Source organism: Stenella coeruleoalba, assembly GCF_951394435.1.
Source record: "Stenella coeruleoalba genome assembly, chromosome: 3".
NCBI lineage: Eukaryota > Metazoa > Chordata > Mammalia > Artiodactyla > Delphinidae > Stenella > Stenella coeruleoalba.
The window spans coordinates 91,160,948-91,185,307 of NC_137148.1; the positions used below are offsets into that span (position 1 = coordinate 91,160,948).

Here is a 24,360-nt window from a genome sequence, read left to right on the forward strand (position 1 = left end):
AGTGAGATGGTAATCACACCAAGGAGACACAGGGATCATATGGTCAACTTGGAGTCTGTCCATCACAGCTTCCTGGGGGATCTGATGAAGAGTGCCACTATTAGCCTACAGTAGTGATGATCGCCACACTTCTTTAGCTCTGTTTTGTGCCAGGCAGTAGAGCAAGCATTCCGCGCATGCTTTATCTCACTGAGTTCTCATAATGACCTGTGATGAGAAAACCTTAACGTTCCCATTTACAAATGAAGGTTTAGGGAATTTGAATATCTTGCCTGAGATGAAGGTTTAGGGAATTTGAATATCTTGCCTGAGATGATGGAGCTAGAAAGCACCTGAAGTCAGGGTATGAATCTAGGTTTCGTGGGAATCCATAGCTGTACTAGTCCTGTATTGCTTTTTAAGCTGCCCGGGCTGCCCTGGGGATCTCAAAGAGGGTGGGGAATAGGGCACAGGTTAATTTGGTTTAAGTATCTACCCTCCCAAATCAAACAGATGCTCAGACCTGCGCATGCGATTTGCACCAACACTAAACACCTTCTGGGGGAACAGCCTGGTGGGAAAGTGGCAAAGGTTATATACGGTACCGATTTGATGCTTTCAGCATATTTTCTTTGCGTTTAATACCAACAATTATTTTCAGTAACTGCATTTTTAAAAAGTACTACAGAAGGAGATATATCAGAACAAGCTTCTGAGCCCCTTTGAAATTGGTCAGTAGTAATACAGTACACCTTCTGTTTCTAAGCTCTCTATCTTTAGATAGCAAGTGTTCTGAATTTTCTACGCCTTGACTTTTAGGAAAAAGACAAATATAGTTTTCATTAAATGTAACGGAGAGAGTGTTTTCTTTAATCTTTCTCTTGTATGAGATACTTACAGAGGTAGTATGGATGCCTTCTCTTTGCCAGGATCTCCCTCCCCCCATTCCTTCCGTATTTGTTTATACTCTTCCGTACAGTGCTCTAGCTGTTTTGTTTTGTCAATGACGTTTCCATTTGTGCTGAGCCTCTTTGTTTAGTTGGCTTGGTTCCCCACCCTACCCCTCAGGAGAACCTGGGCAAGGACTTCGAATGAGGGTAGAAATATCCTGGGTGGTATTACTTGTGATCCATCCAGTGTGACCCTGAGAAAGTAGCGTAACTTCTTAGCGTATTTTAAAAGGGAGTGGTGCCGACCCTCTTCCCACGATGGTTGAGAGGGTTAACGAATGAATGATGGCATTGCATTTTTCAAGAATGGAGTTTATAATACCCTTAGGTTTGACAGCTGAGACTAATGTGATGATTAAAGATCAGTGGCCTCTGTGGAATAAGATAAAACCCAGTGAAGAACATTAACAAAGCCATAAAGCTTCTTAGCATCACCGCATTACACAGGGTTTTTCCAACAAGGGCTCAAGTTCTCAGGCCAGTCTGTCTCAAGGCTGACTCACAGCTTTATCCCTGGATTGCACCAATTGCAGAGATGAGCCTAAAGGGTTTTATTCTTAGTGGTTGTAATGATGATATTGCTTGCTTTTATTGAACATTTTTGCACATAGGCAGTTTCGCTCCTTTATGTGGCTTGAGACAAGTATTTATATAGATTTTAAATTTGCTTCATTATCATGATAAGAGAGTGGAAACCTAGAGAAAAAGCTCAGGGTATATATTAAGCTCCAGATAAAATTCAGGAAAAGCAAAATTCCGTCCTATCTAATCCCAATCTTTTTTTTTTTTTTCTTTGCCTGTCAAACTGAAAGTCTGTAGTTGCAGGAGAAATCCAGCTTCCTAATGATAGTGACCTCCAGAAATTCATGGCAGGCAAGATGCTGCAAGCCCAGGCTTTCTGGCTTTGCTGTACTGTAGGATCAGTCAAAAATGCAGTATAGGTTGGAGGACCCTGGGTAAAATTCTCTGTAATAATAGAAGAAAAAAAAAGCAGTAGCATGTTGTTTAAGACCATTTCTTATTTTGCTCAGCTGAAATTTTGTGAGATGTTTCTATACAGCAAGGAGGCGAAAGTAATCCCTCATCTGCGAGTTTTGCTAGAAGAAGCCGCCATTGCTTTCTGTTCAGAAAGTTGTTGCTGAGTAATTGACTTTGGTAGCTAAAGCTGGCTTGATGGGAGCTGGAGGGACTTAGAATTTCCTGCTTTATACCCCCTTATGTCTGCTTTTCTATTTCGGTGCTCCCAGGGGGTTGGGGAGAGAGCTATTGGGGTTTCCTAACTCTCCTCTGGTATTGTAAGGCATAATGTTCATGTTTCCTGGAGTTCACCAGAGGTGGTTCAGGGTAAGAGACCAAGGGGGGATCACTCTGATGCCACTTGAGGTCTTTAGGTAAATGGTAAGGAGGAGTTCAGCCCACAGCTCAGGGAGCTGGAAGGGAGTAGAGGCGAGAAGGCTGTGGCTACAACAGCCTCAGCCCCCTGATGGCATACACAGGACTCTGAGGGCTTTGCAGAGCATTCTGTTCGCTATCTGGGTTTTAATAAATAGTCCCTGTGCATTTGCTCTGTTTTCATCTATAAAGTGGTTGTATCATCAGGATATGCAATGATAACAAATAACCCCAAACGTTCAGTGGCTTAAATTATCAAAGGTTTATTTTTTGGCTTCTTGCTGGGAGCTCACTGGAACTGGTAGGAAACTCTGCTGCATTGTCCTCACCCAGCCTCCCAAGCTGATAGCCTCTACTCTCTGGAGTGTTGCCCAGGGGAAGAGAATATGGGAAAGCCTGCAGAAGCGCTTAAAGGCTTCTAGGCAAAAATGGTGTATATTCACTCATATCTTGCTGGACGAGCAAGTCACATGGCCTTATTCAGCTTCATGGGGGAGGAGAAATATTCCTCCACGTGCATGGATGGAGGTGAACCAGGGTCTTGGTAAACGCCTCTGCAGGCTGCCACCAGGGTGCTCGTGCTTATGAGATGTGTATCCCTTACGGTGGTCCTGGCGGTGCCCCACATACATAAGAAAATACTGGAGAAAAATGAACACCATTTGAAAAAGGAGCTTGTTAATGGATTATGAAAAAGTGGATGTCTTTTTATCATTCTTTAAAATTTTCTATAATGTACTTAAAGTTGTAACTTAAAATTGAAAAATTTGTGCAAACGTTAAGTGGTAATAGGAGTGATACTCTTTGTCCTGTTTGGTTGTCATTGTTATATTACCTTCTTAAATGAGGCTTTACTGGAATACCTGCCCATAAGTGACTCTCATATGGAGGTGCCGTATACAGCTTGACCTAGCCTGTGTCCTTGTGAAACAGAATACCGGAAATCACATAGCCTCCTGGGTTAAAAAATGCTCTCGGAAACTCGGGTTAGTGAGAGGCATGGGCAGTGTGATACTTGAACTGGGCCTCATTTTAATAGGCCAGTCCTGCTTGTGTGGGAGGCCGCCAGGGCAGGAAGGCACTGATTGCTCACAGATTATGGCTTTGTCTGTCCTGGGTGCTCCCCACTCATCTGCCACTTTTAACACGTTGATGTGCTCCATTCCTGGGCTTGGTCTTGTGCAGCTTAATGGGAGCTGTTTAACAAGAGTGGTTTTTTGAGTTCTTTAGGCTCCTGCAGATGATGGCTTGTTTCATCCTGCACTGTTGCCCTTGTGGGAATTGATGCACTTCTCCTGGCACCACAGCTTGGAAAAGCTCAAGGGGTTTCTTCATTCAGCTTGGAGAGCAACGCTTCCGCTCAGCTTTGGCCGGGCATGATGAGTGTGCATGGAATGGGTGAAGCGTGTTTAATGAGATACCTCAAGGGGATTTTGGTTTGTAACATCAAATCAGCTATGAGCTATGTCTTCTCAGTCATTCATTGATCTGGAGGCTAGGAGTTTCGATAATTATTTTCCAGTATTCTCTTTTCACTGGGGAAAGAATCTCCAGGGCACCATTCTATCATCTCTTCTTCCCCCTCACCCCTCCAATTCTGTCCATGTTTCTTACGCACCAGCAGAGGAGTCTGCTTGGAAGCTGCGACCACATTTCCCTTCAAGGTAGGTGTCATAGTGACCCTCCCTATGGCACCTAGCACCGTATCATAGTTTAGGAAATCAAGATATATCTATTATTTAGAGGAAGTATTCAATTATAGAGGCTTCCCACCATTGTGAAAAAACATACATATGGAAAAATATAGGAATGTAACCTTTGCCTTCAGCTGAGAAGTTTTTTCCTCTAAGACGTTCTTGTTGCTACTCCCAGATGAACTCCTAAGTTCCAAATAGACATTATGAATCTTTTTTATCCTTTCAGCTGCAAGCGCTGTTCTGTCTGACTGAATTATCGGGCTTCCTGTTGAGTCTTGTTCATACTCATGCCCGCCAGGCGGACTTTCCAGTTAGAGGCAGGGGGAAGATGGTACGACACCAGCTCTCATGCTCTGGTTATCTGGGTACCAACCATCTGATCTCCCTGCAAGCCAGGCAGCCCCACAGGAGCTCACCTCTCAGATAGCTCCTAACAGCCAACAGGGACACCTAGAGTGGACTTGGTGTTTATCAGTTGATCCTGTGTCTTTCTCTTGAATAAACACTTACGCATCTTCATTTTTAAGTGGATTTTGCAGTTTCTTGTCTGCCTTGGTGGTGGTGGCGGCCTGTTGACCTGTAAAGACTGAAGGAGGAGGAATAAGTGGGGAATTTCAGGGAAAATGAGAGCTTGTGGAGTTTGTAAGGGGAAGCGTTTCACAGCAGTTTATAGCCCTAGAGAACTGAATATGGGAAACCCCAGAGCAGGAACCAGCAAGATGACAAAGTAGTAGGAGTCATGGCATCCACAAGATCAAGGTCAGACCGGGCATCATCTCATAACTATTGTAAGATCTGGAACTGGTGACCTTCGTGAGAGTGTCAGCTACATACGCACATACACATACTACACACATGCAGGTGCACGCGTGCACATGTGCACACACACACTCACATACACAATTTGAGTGGAGGTTATTTGATGTTTTGGGTTGTCAGTAAGAACAGAAGTTCACGTCACTGTTTCTCTGAAAGTCACGATCTCACAAAGGTCTGTGGTACAGGTTCCTCTCCAGTCTTATTTCTGGAGCTCTGAGCAGCTCCCAGGAAGTTACTATATTCATAGTGATCAAGCTGCTGTTCATAGGTATGGTCCCTGCCGTGATTTATACCAACGTATTTATCATACTTTGTTGAGTACTTCTGTTTCAGGTAGCAGTCTGTTTTGAAGGCTTTGTGTCCCTGCCCGGTAGCTTCTGGGTTACACCATTGGAAGCCTGGCAGATTTAGGAACGGGGAGGAAATTGGACGTGGTGGGTGAGAAGCCTTACCTTGCCCGCCTGCCCCCAGCCCTGAAAGTCCAAAGCTGGCAAGTACGTGTGGCTCTTGGCATTAGGAAAACCTTGCCGAAAATGAAGTTAAAATTCCTCCGCTGGACAGGAAATTAATCAGGACTGAACGCAGTAGACAGGGGCAGAAGCTTGACTCCTTGTTCTGTCACTGACTAGTGTTCTATTATTATGTAAATGAGATTAACTGTACAATGACTGGTTGGGGGTTGAGGAGGAGGGAGAGAAGTGAAGATGAACAGGTTCCTTAGGATTTAAACTCAAGATGCAAAAATGTTTTTATAGCATCTGCTGCTTCTTAATCCTTCAAATGCTGAGCAAGGGAAGCTCCTCGGCTTCTTGAAACGCAGCAATTTATTCATCCCATCGCACGCCTAGGTCACCCACAGCGAACCAGGCTGTGTGCCAGGTGCTAGGGCGAAGTCATGAAAACACCTCGCCCCTGCCTTCCCGGAGTTTATAGTCTAGTAGGAAAGGATATTGGAAAACATTATGTGTGCAGATAACCAGCCAGGTAAGAAATGGTGTCATACAATTTAGGATTATTTGCTTGAAAAGTGGCTGAAACATACCCTAGCAAACTTCAGCAAAAAAGGAATGAATTGGTAAAAAGGAAAAAATGAGCAGCCATAAAAGAACTTGGGAAGAAAGCTCTGGGGATAGAGGTAGCAGGAACTGGAGGGCAGTCTCATCAGGACCCTCAGTCAGGTGAAGTGACAGCATGCAACTTTAGATCCATTCGCTCAAGATTCAGATTCCAAAAAAAAGGTATCTGCCCACTCTGTGGCTGAGGAAAAACAGGAGGTGTGGATAGTGTGCAATGGCAGACGGACCTTTCCCCAAAGAGCAATTGAGAGCTAGAAAGGTAAAAAGACTCAGATGTGCACCAGGGGCTCTGTGAAGCTCAGCTGTTGTGTCTTCTGGGACTCATGGCCAATGCGCAGGTGTATGTTTATTTGGGGCATACTCAACATTGAGGTTGTGATGGTTTGAGGCCATAAAACTTAGAATCACTCACCTGTAGGTGTGTCAACTCATTGGCACTTCTGTCTTGTTCTCTCGATCCCAGTGCGAGCAGTCCCACCTCATGAGAGAGCATGAGGACGTCCAGGAGCGAACGACGCTTCGGTACGAGGAACGCATCACCGAACTCCACAGCATCATTGCTGAGCTCAATAAGAAGATAGACCGTTTGCAAGGCACCACCATCAGGTAGTCAGCTCCAAGTCAAGGCTCTCTCTCTGCCCGTCCGGGTGGTAACCTGGGTTTCGGATTTGAAGTCACCCCTATGAATTATAACAGTGTTTTACTTGGAACTAATATTTTTACAGTTGATAAGTGTTATCTCTTTACTTTGTTAACCATGTGCTTTCCCGTCCATTATTCTCTTCTGACCTTGATCCTCGTGGTAACCCTGAAAGGTAGACAGGGTGGGAGTTGTAATCCTCAGTTGACTGATGAGGGGAGGCTGAGTGAGATGCTTTATCAACAGGTTGTAAATGGAGCCTCTTCTGTCTTAGAGACCAGCATCCCTACCAGCCCTTTTTTTTTTTTTTTTTTTTTTTTTTTTTGCGGTATGCGGGCTTCTCACTGCTGCGGCCTCTCCCGTTGCGGAGCACAGGCTCCGGACACGCAGGCTCGGCGGCCATGGCTCACGGGCCCAGCCGCTCCGTGGCATGTGGGATCTTCCCGGACCGGGGCACGAACCCGCGTCCCCTGCATCGGCAGGCGGACTCTCAACCACTGCGCCACCAGGGAAGCCCCCTACCAGCCCTTTTATTCACCAGGTCTGTTCTAAATATACAAACTCAGTGCATCCCTTGGGGATTTTGAGAGATTTATGAACGTGGCTTTTAACTAAACATCACATATGCGTCTAGATAATCTAAAAAAATTTTGAGCTCACTTGAAGTTGACTCACCAACATTGACAGAGCCTCGTACAAACTCCTAAGGCGGGCAGTTGGGGAGGAGCGAGATTGGATCTATCACGTTATTGGTGGAAAAGCTGGGGCTTAAAAATGTTAAGTGACTATTTTGAAGTTACCCTTAAGAGAGGGCAGATAGAGATGGAGTTAGAACCCACAGTAGCTCTGCCTTTACTCAGTTTTCTTTCCATAAAAGTGATTGTTGGGGATTCTTCCTTCCTTGCTCATCAATCAGCTGGCCCCTAAGTCTCCTGCACACAGCACTTAGTTGGTGTGTCTGCCCTGCTGTCCACAAGAGGGGTTTGCCTTAAGTGACTTACTGAGCCAAGGAAGAGAACGTTTATCTTCCTGCCCATGCTGAGGGAATAGCCCTCAGGAAAACAAAGGGTTAGCATCAACTTTTATGGAGAAAGAGTGCTTTGTAGTCTGCCTGTTTATATAGACCTCAATTAAAACAGTTTTAGAGGCAGCTTCTTTAAACTCTCCCTCTACAAGTCCTGGGTTAGAAGAAACTTTGGATGCATTTTGTTCCAGCTCTGAGAGTTACAGTGATGATGGGGCTACTTGATGAGAGTACTGGTGGGCCTCTGTTTCAGGGCAAAGTTGTGGAAAAATTTGCACTGAATTGGAGGCACACGATACATCTCATATTCCAGTTTAGAACCTCAAGCCTTTTAAATTGTATACTGGTCTTCAGAGTGATTGTAGGTTAGAAGAGCAGAGAAGAATTTTCAGCCCAAAGAAATGATTATAGCAGACTTTAAGGAGGCTGACAGAGTACACTGGCAAATTTGTAATTTCCATTAAAACATGCTGCACTTTTAAACACTTGAGAAGGTAAAGGCAAATGGACTCAGTGAGTTGTGAAAAAAATGCATCACGCATCACCTAGAAAACTCAATTTCAGGATGTTTAAATTGAATATAATGGCCAAACTCCTTCATGTTAAAATACAGTGAGCTTCTTTTTTTTTAACATGTTTATTGGAGTATAATTGCTTTACAATGGTGTGTTAGTTTCTGCTTTGTAACAAAGTGAATCAGTTATACATATACACATGTCTCCATATCTCTTCCCTCTTGCGTCTCCCTCCCTCCCACCCTCCCTATCCCACCCCTCTAGGTGGTCACAAACCACTGAGCTGATCTCCCTGTGCTATGCGGCTACTTCCCACTAGCTATCTATTTTACGTTTGGTAGTGTATATATGTCCATGCCACTCTCTCACTTTGTCTACAGTGAGCTTCTTGAACATAAACATTTATCGGTGCCTTTTATTTAAAGGAAGATTGCATCTGTACAGATGTCACATTAAATTCTGCCAGTTTTCATTATATAAATGTGCTAGCCCCTCCTCGAGGTGGGGACTCCCTGCAAGGCTGGAAGACTAGCAGACATGTGGGCCAGTAAGGCAAGGCTCTTCTTGTCCTCTGAGCTCTAGTAGCCAAGGTATCTCCCAGCCTCCATCACTCCAGGAAATTGGTTTGCTCTCAGGTCCTGAGATGCGATAATAGACCCAGTGCAGGAGGAGCCAGATGCCTTGGACGAACTCTAACTGCCCTGGCATATCCAGGCTATAGAGAATTGTCATGCTAATCAGGTACATTCCTGGCACCTTACAGACTTTCTTGTCACTTCAGTCCGGGCCTGAATTAAGAATTTATTGGAAAAGCTGAAAAATCATCAATAAGGGAATGGTTTATGATATATCCACATTTAAGCCATACTGAATTACATAAGAAAAAGATATGACAGTCTCATAGTTTAAATTTTTTTTCTCAGGTCACAATCAGAGAACCAGGGACCTTCTGTGACTGCCCTAGAAGACTCTCCCATCTTTTATAGCCACAGGGCTCCTGTAGTCAAGAATCAGACACTGCAGGTTGCTGAATTCCAACATAAGTTGAATTCAAAGCCACATCAGATCCCTTAGGTTAAAGGTTAAGCACTGATTGGAAAAGATGAAGTGGTGAGAATTTAAATGGACACATTTGGATAGATTCAAATGAATCAAAATGCCTAGAGCCTGCAAATGCCACTGAATTTCCCCTCCTGCAGAAGCAGTCCCACTCCCAGTCTGATAAAGTTAGTCCTACCTTGCTTGGAGACTGTAGCAATCTGATCCCAGGTAGAGGGTACCAGATACAGTCATACCTCACCGGCTACTCCATTCCTCTTTATCTTTAGGCCTAAAAGTAGCCAAATTCAATCCTGCCCCAGGGGAATAAGTAGAGACTCCAACCTTGGAAGATACAGTTAAAATATGTAAGAGATTTATAAGATTTTATTCATTTATATTCACAGAAACTTGAGAAGAATATGTATAGGATTAGGGCCTAAGTGTTCTAGACCAGGGAGGGAGGGATATAGTGTTCGACTGATGGTGAATTTATTGATACAACTGTTCCTGTCGGACATTCTGGATGTAGCGTGTTAGCTCCAGCAGTTTGATTAAATGAAAACTAGAGTCATTGGAGGATTACATTAAATAATGTTGAACTGCCAGAACTTCCCTAGTATAACATAGGAGTCCGGAGGCCGTGGGAGTCGGGAATGTTGGGTGGGAGCTGACGTCATTAAAATGGGGTCTTTGATCCACTTCACTGCTGGAGTCGGTGTGGGCTTGTCTCTTGTACTGGTCCACAGGGCTGCAGTAGGAATCAAAATGATTCGCCCCGTAGAGATTTTTGATAACGGCTAATTGATCACGGAGTCTCCAGGATGACTAGACTGCATAATTTCTTGCTTTTTTATGTATATACGCCATTTCCTTTTTATTCTCTTACTTTCTCCTCTTATATAAGGTGAGTTGGTATCGGTGAAGCTTAGCATTTAATAGTTAGGCTACGTGATACCTAGGTGAATTTGTCGTTAAACTAGAAGAGGAAGGCTCACCTAACAGTGGATATAATTCCCGATGGGACGTTGGGTCTCCCATTTTGATGAGAAGGTGAGTACATTTACATTTGAACGAGGGATAGTTACAGAAGCTTGATGTCATTGCTATTGCAATTTGGAAATTTAAGTACGTGTGAGAGGATGTGTATGGTTGTCAAGTAGCCAAAGACAGTAGTGTGGATGGATGTTGTAGACAGTACTGTAGACAGCATGAAGGATGTTGTCTGGCACCTGGTACCATTCCCACCCCTTCTCTCTACTCGCTCCCAAATCAAAGAAGATTGACCCTGGGGACTACTTCCCAAACTCCCTTAACAGCTGGGCTCTGGGATGCAGTTTTGGTTCTGCCAGTGAGATGCATTCACCTGGATCTGGAAGGCTGAAAGGAGGTGGGAGCCATCGTCCCTCAGGCCATAATGGTGGCAGCTGACATACAGGCTTTAGTGAACATGAGGTCCTGCATTGACTGGCCTGACCCTGGAGCTGTGGGCAGGTGTGAAGGCAGCAGCAATTGCCTCATCCTGGAGGGGACCACAGCTCTGATGGCAAATCTGACGGCCCCGGGTGGCCTCCACCCACCCTTCTCTTCTCTAGTCCTTCCTTCCGATGGTTTTGTAAGCACGCAACTACCTAAATTAAATCCTTCTTGAAACACCCAGAAGAGTTTGTTTTCCTAACTGAACCCTGCCTAATGTGTCCTAAATCTCATCTGCTTGGAATAAACACTGAACAGTTTGTATTTATGGCCTTCTAAAAATTTTTTATTCATGAATATTTTAAACAAATTGGATCACATAGCGCACACTGTTTTGTAATATGTGCTTTTTCACCTGTTTGTTGTGGCTTTTTTTTTAACGCTCATCTGACTTGGGGGGGATTATATAATGGGTTGGGTAAAATGGAAAAATACGTCAGTACTCACTTTGGATCTGGGGGAGGAAAAAAGATGTCTAAGCAAATTAAACATGAGATCTTTTGTTTCCCAAGGAGATTATTTTCTTTTCCCAAAAGCTGCTCTCATAACATCCACCTTTCACTGCCAACTCTCATGAGTAGTTCATGATTTCTACTTCATTTCCCATTTGCTTGTTAGCCCACAGCTGTCTGGCTTCTGACCCCAACAGTTTGCCAAAGCTCCCTCTGCTATGTACTGAATTGTGCCCCCCACCTCCAGTTCACATGGTGAACCCCTAGATATGACAGCGTTTGGAGATGGGGCCCTTTGGGAGGTCATTCGGTTTAGTCGAGGTCATGAGGATGGGGACCACATGATAGGATTAGTGAGTGTCCTTATAAAAAGAGATGGCAGGGCTTCCCTGGTGGCGCAGTGGTTGAGAGTCCGCCTGCCGATGCAGGGGATGCGGTATCATGCCCTGGTCCGGGAGGATCCCACATGCCGCGGAGCGGCTGGGCCTGTGAGCCATGGCCGCCGAGCCTGCGCGTCCGGAGCCTGTGCTCTGCAATGGGAGAGGCCACAACAGTGAGAGGCCCTCGTACCGCAAAAAAAAAAAAGGAGAGAGACGGGAAAGAGCTTGCTTGCTCTCCAGCTCTCTCCCTGCCGTGTGAGGACGCAGTGAGAAGGCAACCATCTGTAAGCCAGGAAGAGAGCCCTTACCAGAAACCAACCATGCTGGCACCTTGATTTTGGATTGCCGACCAAAGTCTAAAACTATGAGAAAATAAATTCCTGTTGTTTAAGCTTGTCTATGGTACTTTGTTACAGCAGCATAAGCTAAGACACTTTTTTGAAAATCACCAATGATTTCTTAACTGAAAAATCTGGTGACCTTTTTCTTGTTTCTGGCCCATTTTTGCAACATTTAATCCTAAATCCTCCTTCCCAACTGGTGTACTCTTCTCAAACCTCCATGACCCTTCATGTCCTAGATCTTCTCCTCTGTCCCTAAGGTCCATCTTCAGCCTTGGCTCTTACCCTGGGCTCTCCCCCACGCCTTTCACCAGGATGGCTGCAGCCCTAAAGCACTGACCTCTCCTGTTTGTGTCACATTGACATTGGCACTTGACCTTTCTGCTTCTTTGTCTGCACAATGCTCCTCATTTAGTGACTGAGATAGCATCCAAAGCCTCCTTGTACTCTAACATAATCCATTCGCTAAAATCTCATGCCGATGCTACACGCCCGACCTTTCTCCTGATCTTCAGGCCCACACTTGGGCCTGTGTGGTACATCTGTCTGTCCATCTTCATGTTGCTGCATCTCAAACAGTGTAACCAAAACCTCTTTCTTTCCCAGTAAAACATGTTGTTCTGATTAACTTCTGGCCTAAAGAGTAGAATATAATGAAACAAAAAATAAAACGCAGGAAGATAAGGTAGCTTTCTTTCTCTCTCTGTCTTCCTATGTGGTACATATTCCAACCTTGTTCACTATTTGAAGTTTTTGAATATGAATCTTACATCAGACCTTGTTAAAACTGGTACTCATTGATGACAAGGATGGATTATCATATACATAGGAGAGCATTTCAGAGTCCCATTTGTTCAGTTATTCACCATAAGATTCTGAACTTCCTCTGTACTATATGGAAAAATAAGAAGTATTTACTCATCACTTATTTCCTGCTATAGATCCTCTAAGAGAACTGAAAGGAATACCCTTCCTCCTTGTATCTAAAAAAATCTTTGTTCGGGCTTCCCTGGTGGTGCAGTGGTTGAGAGTCCACCTGCTGATGCAGGGGACGCGGGTTTGTGCCCCGGTCCGGGAAGATCCCCCATGCCGCGGAGTGGCTGGGCCTGTGAGCCATGGCCACGGAGCCTGTGTGTCCGGAGCCTGTGCTCCGCAACGGGAGAGGCCACAACAGTGAGAGGCCCGTGTACCGCAAAAAAAAAAAAAAACAAAAAACTTTGTTCTTTAAAAGAATGATGACCATTTCAGGGCAAGTCGGCCTTTAATTGCAAGAGAGACAGAATGTGTTTCAGAAGACAGACCACACACTCAGGTAGACTGGGCTAGCTGGACATAGTTGACTGACAGTTACCAAGGTAGGCAGATGTTCTTCTGGGTCTTGTTCATCAGTCACTCCAATCCAGTGACAAGGCATGAATGTGCACCCCAAAATAAAACAGGTATAGAGACTGCTACTGAAGTTAATATTTTTATCAACTGCTGCTGATTCCATAATACTTCAGCTCAAGGTCTGGAAAGCATGATAAGAATTATACTTTCATTGACTTTTTCCTTTTCTAATTAGATCATTTCACCCCTAGCTACTAATGAGAAAGAATCTTTAAAAAAAAAAGAAATCTTTTCTTTAGGCCATCATATTATTGTTTTGTTGGTAACTAGATTTAAGAATTAGGCTGTGCTGCTAACTGGTTATATAGTCTTAGGTAAGTCGCTTAGCCTCTGGAAGCTTCAGTGGTCTTATCTGTAAAACAAAGGTATTGATCCTGTCTTAGGTGATCACCAAGATCCCTTCCAGTCTGCCAGTCTGTGACTTGTCTGCCTCTGCTAGTTACGTAGGTGTGTGTACAATCTAATCCCTGCCCCCTTAGGAGCGTTTTTGGGTTTTTTTGTTAAGCTAGTAGCGAGCATTAATCATTGCAACTCGAAACTAAGCAACGTGGAAGCACTTCACAGATGCTTCGAAGTAAATGAAATAATGTACATTTAGAATCCTGTGAGATGATCCTTTATGTTCCGAAGAAAAACACCTGAGAACTTTGTAATTCCATAATTAGGAAACTGCCACAGTAGCATACAATTAGCAACATTTATCACTTTATCAGAGCTTCTGTTTTTTTGACTTAAATTGATCACTTCTTGGACCTTTTCATATTTTCTTCCTTTTCATCACCGGCATTAGCAGTTAGTGTTCTTGGGGGAGGCATTTTTTTCCCCAAAGAAATAAGATGTCACTTACCAAGAGTTACCATATACACCATGGAAAGAAGCAAACAATAAAGTCACTTTGAGATGCAGGTGCTGTGTCATTTGCTAGACACCCTGCCCAACTAGGTGACGCCCTGCTGCACAGAGCAGCCTTAAAAACACATCTCAAATTCTTGCCTTTGTAAAACTGCCATGGATCAGCAGGGTGTTTCGGACTTCTTGTTCCATTTCTCTGGATGGACCAATGCTTCTGAATAAAACAGTAGAGAGAGAACCCCCAGCATCAGTCTTCTGCAAATGCTGCAGTCCCAGATTGACTGTCGACTTACAAAGGGCCCGGAGACCATTGGCTTTTGTCACTTTCGAGTCCCAGATTCCAATCTCCTTTCAGGAACGATGCCGATAAGGATGTTCAGGAGATGACGAAGATACGCAACTCCAAGATTTTTTACCAAGTCCGCTGGAGAAACAGGGTTGCACAAATTTTCTCATGTTAGGTTCAGTTTAACCTTTTTTTTTTGTTTTTTAATTGCGGTACGTGGGCCTCTCACTGTTGTGGCCTCTCCCATCGTGGAGCACAGGCTCCGGACGCTCAGGCCCAGTGGCCATGGCTCACGGGCCCAGCCGCTCCGGGGCATGCGGGATCCTCCCGGACCGGGGCACGAACCCGCGCCCCCTGCATCGGCAGACAGACCCCCAACCACTGTGCCGACAGGGAAGCCCCAGTTTAACCTTTTAATGCCTCATTTTTGGGACACAGAAATGCACGCGATCGTCTCACAAGGTTGCGTTCTACCTCTAACTACTGTTTACGTTGTTTGCTTGTGTTGTTTTGCACTGTAACCTTCATTATGATTACCATAAGGGGGAACCTGAACCATGGGTGGTATGTGCTCACCTCAGCCTCTCCCTGTGAGGTCAGAAACACAGACCATCTGCACGTCCCTGCTGCTTATTTTATCTGTTTCCATGAAAGTTCTCAGCAGTACTTACTCCTTCCTCTGAATTCCTCGATTTCACACATTTTTTTCCCTTTATTTCTGCCATCTAACCCTGATTATTTGCCTCCTTCAATACAATCAGTTCTCCTTCTGATCAAAATTGCCCGCTCAGCAAGTGGCCTGAGTGCTCCTCCAGCCTCATGGTTCCATCCTGCACCCCATTTTGGTTTCAGCTTTCCCGAACCTGTATCCCAAGCTCCACATGTCCATGTTCACGTTCACGGGCCCCTCTGAGTCTCTGCGTGTGCCCTTGCACCCTCGTGACCTATCTAAAACCTGCTTGCCTTTAGACTCATTTTCAGTGCTGCTTCATCCAGGAAGTCTTCCCTGGTCACTGCACACCTGCAGCCCCAGATGCTCCTCCTGTGTCCGCCCAGAGCATCCTTCTTAGGTTAGAATTTGTTCTGAACATATTTGACTCCCAGAAGACAGCATCTGTTTGGTTTTTGCCATCCTATCCTTGTTTTGGTGCTCAATCCAATACCTTGAATGAGGATCCTTAGTTTGCATTTCATGACACTGAAAGCCTTCTGCCTAAGGTGACATTTCTAGTGTGGTATCATTCTTCAATCTGTGCTCTGACCTCCGTAAGGAATGTTTCCCTCAACAGCTTCCTTCTCCCACCCCTTCCCTATTCACTCCTTTAAAGTAATTTTTACAAAGCAGGCGATTTGGCAGGCACTGTATGTTTTGGGACCTGCCAAGCCAAGAGGGTTGAAGGTGGCTAGGAAAGATTTTTCAAATGCCATTTATACCAGAGATACAGCGGCAGCATTTATCTGGCTTTTTTGGCTGGAAAACAGTCCCAGCCAAGCTGAAGCTGATTACATTGGCCATGCAACAAAGAATTTATTCATCATACACAAAATCTCCCCTTAACTAAAATCAGGGTTTTAACTGCTGATTGAAAGGAGAGCTGATGTATCAGGGCACAATCACCCTCTAGACCAAAAAGGTGACTCTTAAGAATACTTTTTAATTGTTTTCTTTCCTAAACCTAATTATTGTTGACTTTGCAGATGTCTAATAATTTAACTTATTCATAGAACGTTAACCTATATTTTTTGCCTTCACCACTCCCATTCTGATTCATATTTTGACTGTCTGGGGGTTTTATATCTGTTTAAAGTCTTCCTAGATCTCTGTGTGGCTCTTATTAGAAATACTTTATAAAGCAGGGGCTCAGCTGAATTCCTTCCCTGAGAGGATGTTGATTTCTTGAGAGAACCAAGAACTCTGGAGAGTTCTTCCCGTTTCTCTAATACAGATGTGTCTCCCCAGCTTCAAATGGCAGTTGCCTCTTCCCCAGTTTCCAATGAATACCACTCACCATCTTGGTCCACCCAAAACTGTGGACATTCTGCCCACCCCACGCCCGGTTGTCAGCAACTTGAAGTGAATGCCAGGTTGAGAGAATTTCTTCTCTTCCTTCCTTTCTTCACAGACAGTCTCCCCCTGGGGCTGAGCAGGTACACCTGTGGACTTTCCAACCTCAGAGTTAAATCCCTTGACAATTTTCTTTTCTGGCTTACTTGCAAAATAAATGCTTCAAAGAGGGCTAATTTTTGCTCTGTCCATTTCTGTCTCCAGCGTGTGTGTGGTGTTTGTGGTGGTGTGGGGAGAAGGTCTGCGTGTGCTTTGAAATAGATATTACAATTTTGAGTTTTCTTAGCTTGCCCATAGCTAATTCAGAGACCAGAGGTTGTGAGGGCTCCATGAGAGGCTGAGAAGGTGGTGGGGTGTGCTTGTGCAGATGAAACACGGCTGCATTTCAATGTTGTCTTCCTGCTAGCAAATGCAAATTGGAGGAAATAGACCATTGTGTGGTATTCTCTCACTCACTGATTCCATTCTTCTCCTCACCCCATCCTCCTTTCCTATCCCCTAACTCCATTGACTTCCTTTAGAGAAACTAAGTGTGATATTTCTCAGACATGCTGACCCATATATACTTCTCGGAGCATTGGTTTTGATCTGCACAGATGAGGTGCTGGTTTTCTAGTCGCTGCAGCCTCAATACTCCTTATGTCCTCTTCCCAGAAGGAAACCCACCAGTGGGACCCTGCTGGTGATGATCTGAGCCACTCCTATTCACCAGACTTTTGATACTTCCCCCCACCGTGGCCTCAGTTCTAGTAGTCTCAGTTCTTTTTCACCTCGGAATTTGAGGGGGTGAAGAAATCTAATTTCTTGAGGAAATCTTTGAAAGGGAAAAGTTTCTGGTAGGCTGGTAGATGAACCTTGTTTGGTGTATAGGTACAGATGTTGACACAGAAGCGAACTTTCAGTTTCAAACGTTGACCGTAGATGTGCCCATCTGTTTGGTCTGAGAGGAATCCTGATGCATGTGGCCCGGAGAGGAGACCTGTCTGTTTTCTTTCTGAGTGTCTTTATCTTGTCCTTAAAAGACATATTCTCTAGGGATTTGTCTTACGTCTCTGTCAGTGGAGGCTGACTTCCTTTTTTTGCCCTCAGGGAGGAGGATGAGTACTCAGAACTGCGATCAGAACTCAGCCAGAGTCAGCACGAGGTCAATGAGGACTCTCGCAGTGTGGACCAAGACCAGACCTCTGTCTCCATCCCTGAAAACCAGTCCACCATGGTCACTGCGGACATGGGTGAGTCTGCCTGCCATTACCACAAAGCCGGAATTCGGTTTCTGGATTGTAACAGGAACTTTAGAAACACAAGGCAGCCTGAATTAAAATTTAATTAGTCAAGGAGCTTACTGAGTAGATGAAGGCACATCCATTTCAGGTCTTGACATACTTCTTTGTTGGTCAAAATGGAACCAAAGAGCTGAATTCCCTTTCTGCCTTGTGATTCAAATATATGTCACCTTCTGCTTGAAAATTCTGGAAGTAGGGAACCAGTTAAAAAGGCTGTGGCAGGGCTTCCCTGCTGGCGCAGTGGTTGAGAGTCCATCTGCCGATGCAGGGGACGCGGGTTCATGCCCTGGTCCGGGAGGATCCCACATGCTGCGGAGCGGCTGGGCCCGTGAGCCATGGCCGCTGAGCCTGCGTGTCCGGAGCCTGTGCTCCGCAACGGGAGAGGCCACAACAGTGAGAGGCCCGCGTGCTGCAAAAAAAAAAAAAAAAAAAAAAGGCTGTGGCAGTGTTCCAAGTTACAGTAAAATCTGAACTGAGATGGCAGGAATGGAAAGGGTGGAATAAGTAGTGACATATCACAGTGGAAGAACCAATAGGTTTCAGCAACTTTGGGGTAAGAAGGAATCCAAAATGACTAACATGTTCATCCTGAATGACTAAGAGAATGATTATGTTCTTTAGTAAGGAAGCTTGGTTGAGCAATGAGTCGGGAAACATATATTATGTCTGAGGTTGTAGAGAAATGCCCATGTGGAAATACACGGCACAGTGTGTTGGTATGGTGTGTTTTAAACTACAGGTTGTGGCCCATTAATGGGTCTTGAACTTATATGAAAAAATAAAATATTTTTTAAATGAAATCAAATAGGAAAAAACAATGACAGTATTGTTACATGAAGCGCATTTGTTGGAAGTTTATATGTTGTAAGTTGCCAAGTGAAATGTGCCAACTGTGGGTTGCAGTCGAAAGGTTGCAAAACCTCAGGTCTACTTGGAGATGCTTAACTAGATCTCTGGAGAGATTGGGGTTGAGGATAAAGGCTTTGAAGTTATAAGGTAAGGAGATCCCTATGGTTGAAAGGGTGTGGAGTCAAAATGGGGAGAGGCACTATATCTTAGGAAACGTTCATGCACAGGGCAGTGATGGGAAAAGAACGAGGAGAAGGAAGAGAAAGTATAGTACGATTTACAATAGAACTCAAAATTTCGTTGGGGAGAGAGACTTTAATCAAATATTAAACACTTATGTTTAATTATCAACCTATATACGTGCTATAACACCAAGAACATAGTACCGTGACAGTGTGTTAAAGGGATTCAGTTTAGGATTTCCAGGATGGCTTCCTCTAGGAAGTAACATTTGAGCTGAGATCGGAGGATAAGTAGGAATTGAGTACATAAAAGAGGAAACGGCATTCAGGGGAGAAGGGAGAGATGTATTCAAGGCTGTGAGAAAAGGTCATCCTGTGTGGAGGGCACAGAGATGTGAGATGGAGGCTTGGAGAGGTAGGCAGGAGTCAGATGGTGCAAGATCTTATAGACCATGTTAGAGAGTCTGACCTTTATTCAAAGACCCACAAGAAACCACTGAATGATTTTAATAGTTGGGGGTTGGGGGAATGAAATGATCAAATTTGCATTTTGAATCAATTACTCTGTGGTGAAGAGAAAGAATCAGTGGATCAAGAGTGAATGGGTGGGCTTCCCTGGTAGCGCAGTGGTTGAGAGTCCACCTGCCGATGCAGGGGACACGGGTTCGTGCCCCGGTCCGGGAAGATCCCACATGCCGCGGAGCAGCTGGGCCCATGAGCCATGGCCGCTGAGCCTGTGCGTCTGGAGCCTGTGCTCCGCAACGGGAGAGGCCACAACAGTGAGAGGCCCGTGTACCGCAAAAAAAAAAAAAAAAAAAAAAAAAAGAGTGAATGGGGAAGGCCAGCTAGGAAACTACTGCAAAAGTCTAGGTGGGCAAAATTGTTTATAGGATTAGGGTGGTGGCAGTTGAGGTGTGGAAAAGCAGATGCATATAGAAAGTCGGCAAGATCTGCTAAAGGATCAGTAACAGGGTGAAGGAGGAAGTAGGCATGTGGGGATCTCCCGTAAGTGTCTCGTTCGCACAGTGGATAGACGGTAGGGCCAATCGCCAATATGAAAGCAGGGAAAAAGGACCAGGTGGTTTTGCTCTGAATTGTATTTTGTTTTACTTGGGGGAGGGTGGAATAGGGTAGAGATTTTGTGTTTTGTTTGGGCATAAGTTTCAGGCATCTGGAGGTATCTGGGTGGAGATGTTGGGAAGGCAGTAGGTATAAATAAGCCAATAAAGGTCTGGCTGAAGAAAGCAGTTGGGAGACATCAGGCTGTTTGCAGATAGTTACTGAAGCAATGGAAGTCAATGTGAAGAGCGAGAACTGCAGAGAGCTGGAGACCAAGCCTAGGGGGCCACCCGCTGAAGAGGAAACTCAGCAGCAGCTCACAGCAGGGATGCACCTCTCAGCTTTTCAGTCTCAGTTTAAATGCACCTCCTCCAAAAGCATCTTGTGAGCACCAGTCTGTGCAAGGCCCCATTGGTTTCCTTCTTACATCACACTGAAATTTCAAGCAATGTATTTGTATTTCTTTGCTTGACTGATGCTCCCGCTAAACCCCACTGAGCAGAAGCATGTTTGTTTTATCTAGTAGTCTCTCTCCAGAGCCCACCACATGGCCTGGCACATACTACGTGTTCAGAGATACTTGTTTGAATGAAGGAGTGAAGCAGTCACCCAATCCGTCAACCATTCAATCAGCTGAAGCTGTAAGAAGGAAATGAGGACAGCCCTGTCCACCCGCCAGTGGGGCAGAGAAGGCTCTAATAAGGAAGAAGGGGTCAGCAGGATGGATTGCTGCTAAGGCCAGATAAGATGGATTTAGCTACATCAAAGTCACTGAGAGCTGTATACTGATACCAGTATACTTGAGCCAGACAGAAATGGGTTGAGGAGGGGGGATACCTCCCAGGCCTGGGGCCTTCGCTTTAGGCTGAAACGGCTTCCCTCACACTAACCTGAACCCAGACCCTGGGCCTTAAGTCACAACGCACACAGACCCCTGCGATCAGCCCAGCCGTGGGCCCAAGTCCAAAGGGCTCAGCTATACCAGCATCAGAATCTCTAACCCTAGTGGCCCCGAGCTTCTGGACTCAGCCTTCCAGCCTTAGGCAGTCAGACGAGTGAGAGCAGCAGCTGAGAAGTTTCTGATCACTGCAAAGAGACATTCCTACATTCCTACACAGGAATGTCATTCATTTCTCTGAAATTGTTTTTTTATGAAACGAAGCAAGTGACCCACACTCCAACGAAATTTCTTAATCAAATAAGCTGGGGGAATGGAGGGCAAACCCCAATCAAGTGGGCAGGGCGTCTTCACTGCGGGGCATCTCAGGGTTCCAGCTGTGAGGGAGCATCTGTAGCCCGGGCGCCCCACACAGGAGCCAGTGTCTGCTTGTCTGCACTGTGAGCTGGCTTTGTTTTCCCAGGTTGTTTATTTTCATCTTTTCCCTCAGTAAAAATACATGTTCATTGTAACTGGTGGTAGTATCATTCCTGACAAGACTGGGCTCCTGGGGGGGAAGGGACCCTCTCTGCCCGATGCCTGTGTATGTTCTCTGTCCACAATAGGAGGCCTTCATTCATCTATGCAGCAGCTCACTGGGAGCTGTGCTGGAGACTGGGCACGTGAGACTCAGAACCTGCCATCAGACCACTCTGCTCCCACACTCAAATCCCTCACCCCAGAGTGACATCCCCGCTCCTTACCCTGGCCTTTAGGGCCCCCAGAACCTGGGCATACCCACCTCAGGCCTCATCCTCCCCAACTCTCCCTTTCCTTTCTTTTCTTTTTAAATTTATTTATTTATTTATTTATTTTTAGCTACTTTGGGTTGCCACGCGTGGCTTTCTCTAGTTGCAGTGGGCGGGCTTCTCATTGCAGTGGCTTCTCTTGTTGTGGAGCACAGGCTCTAGGTGCACAGGCTCAGTAGTTGTGGCTCACGGGCACTAGAGCGCAGGCTTAGTAGCTGTGGCCCACGGGCTTAGTTGCTCCGCGGCATGTGGGATCTTCCCGGACCAGGGCTCGAACCTGCATCCCCTACATTGACAGGTGGATTCTTAACCACTGCGCCACCAGGGAAGTCTCTCCCCAACTCTCCTGTTTTCTTCCCAGCTCTGGCCACACCGGCCGCCTTGCTGTCCCTCAGACCTGACCAGCATCTCTGGCCTCAGGGTTTCTGCATCCACACGTGCCTCTCTGATGCATGTCAGTCAGCTGTCCTCTCATCACAGGCCTTCCCCAACCCCCTGGTAGAGTCCTGGTGCTGTCACTCACTCTCACAATGCAGGTACTCCTTTCCCGTCCCTGCTTCATTTTTCTTCACAGCACTTAGCACTACCTAATGATACCTCGTGTTTGCATTTATTGCCTTATATATGTATCACCAGTCTTTATTAGTCTCTTGCACTAGAATGCAGGTTCCATGCAGGCAGGGACTTCGGCTCTCCTGTTTACCGAAGTAACAGTGCCCGCTCGTAGGAGGCTCCCAGATATGTGAGGAACAGTGAACACCATCTGGGAGCTCACAGTTCTTTGGAGGATGCAAAGGAAACAGGGAATGACTGGCAGTGGGACCACAAAAGGAGGTGGGCAGGGGCCCCTAGCGACACCCTCAAGTGGGAGCATCAGAAGACGCGGCCAGTAGTCACATCTAAGCAGAAAGCTGCGGGATAAGTGGGAACGATGCAAGCAAAGAGCAGGGGGCAGGAGGAGAGTGCTGTGGGCACGGCCGGTACCTGCCAGGTCACCGTGGAGGGCAGGCACCCGGGCAGCAAGGAGGAGGACCTGATGAAGGCCCCAGCTGAGCCCCGCCCCTGCGTGTTCATTGGCTGCATATTCTTACTCCTGTGCCTTTTTCCTATTAAATTGCTTCAGTAGGGAAAAAAGCTACCATTTATAAACACCATCACAGGAAATCATTAAAAAGCAGCCATTTCATTATGCCTGCTATATTTGCAAACTTGCATTAGCAACCCAGAGGTTTTCTTGAGCTGGATTTTATATACAGAGTTTGCTGCAGTATATTTGCCGATCTCCACTTAAGAAAACAGGAGTATTCCCTTCCTCAAAACGCACTTTTCTTTTGTTTTCAAACCCCACTCATCACAGCCTGGCTGCCCCCTCGATAAGCTGGCTCCAGGGTGTGGTCCTCAGAGCCTGGAGGGGTAAACCAGCAATTTAGAAAGTGTTTTGACTTACCTAAGCAGTCATACACAGCAGAAAGGTCCCGGTGGTGTCACACTGCATCTTAAAATAAATTGCATTACCTCTGTTCAAACCTGGTCACATAATCGTTTGTAAAGTGAAGGTAATTAAGTAGACAAAGATAAGGTAGGAATTATGAGTTGGGATTTCTATTCCATAATTTGGCAGAGAGTTCTAGTTCAAAGGGAGGCTGCATATCATAACTAACATGCTTTGTTCACTGACTTTGTGTTGAGCATTTACATGCATCCTCATGTTCAATCCTCAGCCTTGAAGGAGGCCCTGTAACTCTCCTCATCTGTAAAACTGGGATGACAGAGTTCAGAGAGGGCAAGTCATTTGTCCAAGACCACACAGCTAAGCAGTTGTCTTTGCTTTTGCCGCCCGTGTTTCTATAGAGGGCTTTGCTTTTACACACCCCTGCTTAAACGGTGAAGCATGCTTATGGATGGTGTGCTCTACTTACTGCCCTCCTTTGAGGTCTCTAGTACTGGTGGCAGAATTTAGGGAGCAGCTGTCTGATTACAGCACCTGGCTTACTAGCAGAGTATTTGCTGTTCACTGAGATCTTGCAGATCTCCGTCTTAGAAACAACACCCTTAGACCAAACCATTCTGGGTGTTGCAGTAGAGCCGAGCACAGATGTGTGTGAGATGGGCTCAGTGTTGCGTCATGCGTGTTAGCGTTTGTGGGGCGCACTCCCTCTAGCAGGCTGTCTTCCCAACTCTGTTCATGGAACAGCAAAGCTTGTCTGGAGCAACTCTCTGTAAACCAAACAAAATCCCTGATCTGATGGGCTTTTGCGCAGGCTGTGATGGGTTCTGCTCCTGTGTTTTGAGATCTTTTCCGGTTTTAGGTGAGAAATTCTTATTTTTGTGGAATTTAGCAATGCTGAACTATTAAACTCTCAGCGAGGACAGGAAGCATATGATACCATGTTTGCTGGCGTGATCATTTAGATAGAGATTTCCTTCTTGTGTGTAGTTTTTGGAGGACAACCAAGGAAGAATTTACACGTGAAACCTGGCTATTTGGCATGACTGTGACTATGAAATATGTTTAATGTTGAAGCCAGATTTTCCTGGCTTAATGGCCCATGAGGCTTAAAGGCTTCAGGAGAAATCTTCCAAGGTGTCGAGCAGCCCCTCGCAGTGGGGACAAAGGGGGGTCGGGGCAGGGAAAGCAGTCCCGCCTTCTCTCAAAATGATTTCTGCAGAGTGGGAGGGAAGTGTTTACAACGGCAAGGCAGCCTGTCCAGAGAAAACTGGATTTTTGTTAGGAATGAGGCACTAAGTAGGCAGTTATATTCCAGCAGAGAATTTTTCGAGGAGAATCAGATCATTGGTAACCTGATTCTGAAACTTTGAGAAACCAGTCCCCAGGTTGGAAAAGTTAGACAGGACTGAAGCTAGTACCCTGACTTGACGAAGGAACAGCCCAAGCCCTGTGTTGCTTTTGTTTTTCTTCTCCTTACTTT

General features: G+C 45.5%; 1 protein-coding gene across 5 annotated transcripts in view; it reads left to right on the forward strand.

Moving 5' to 3' along the window:
- Positions 1-24,360, forward strand: part of MCC (MCC regulator of WNT signaling pathway) — a gene marked incomplete at its 5' end in the record, with an annotated part of 462,921 nt that overhangs the window by 353,685 nt on the left and 84,876 nt on the right. For all 5 annotated transcript variants that reach the window (XM_079916632.1, XM_079916633.1, XM_079916631.1 and 2 more), the window contains 2 exons: positions 6,377-6,519; positions 17,461-17,603. In XM_079916632.1, coding sequence (XP_079772758.1) covers positions 6,377-6,519; positions 17,461-17,603 — 286 coding nt within the window. The remainder of the gene's footprint in view (positions 1-6,376; positions 6,520-17,460; positions 17,604-24,360) is intronic.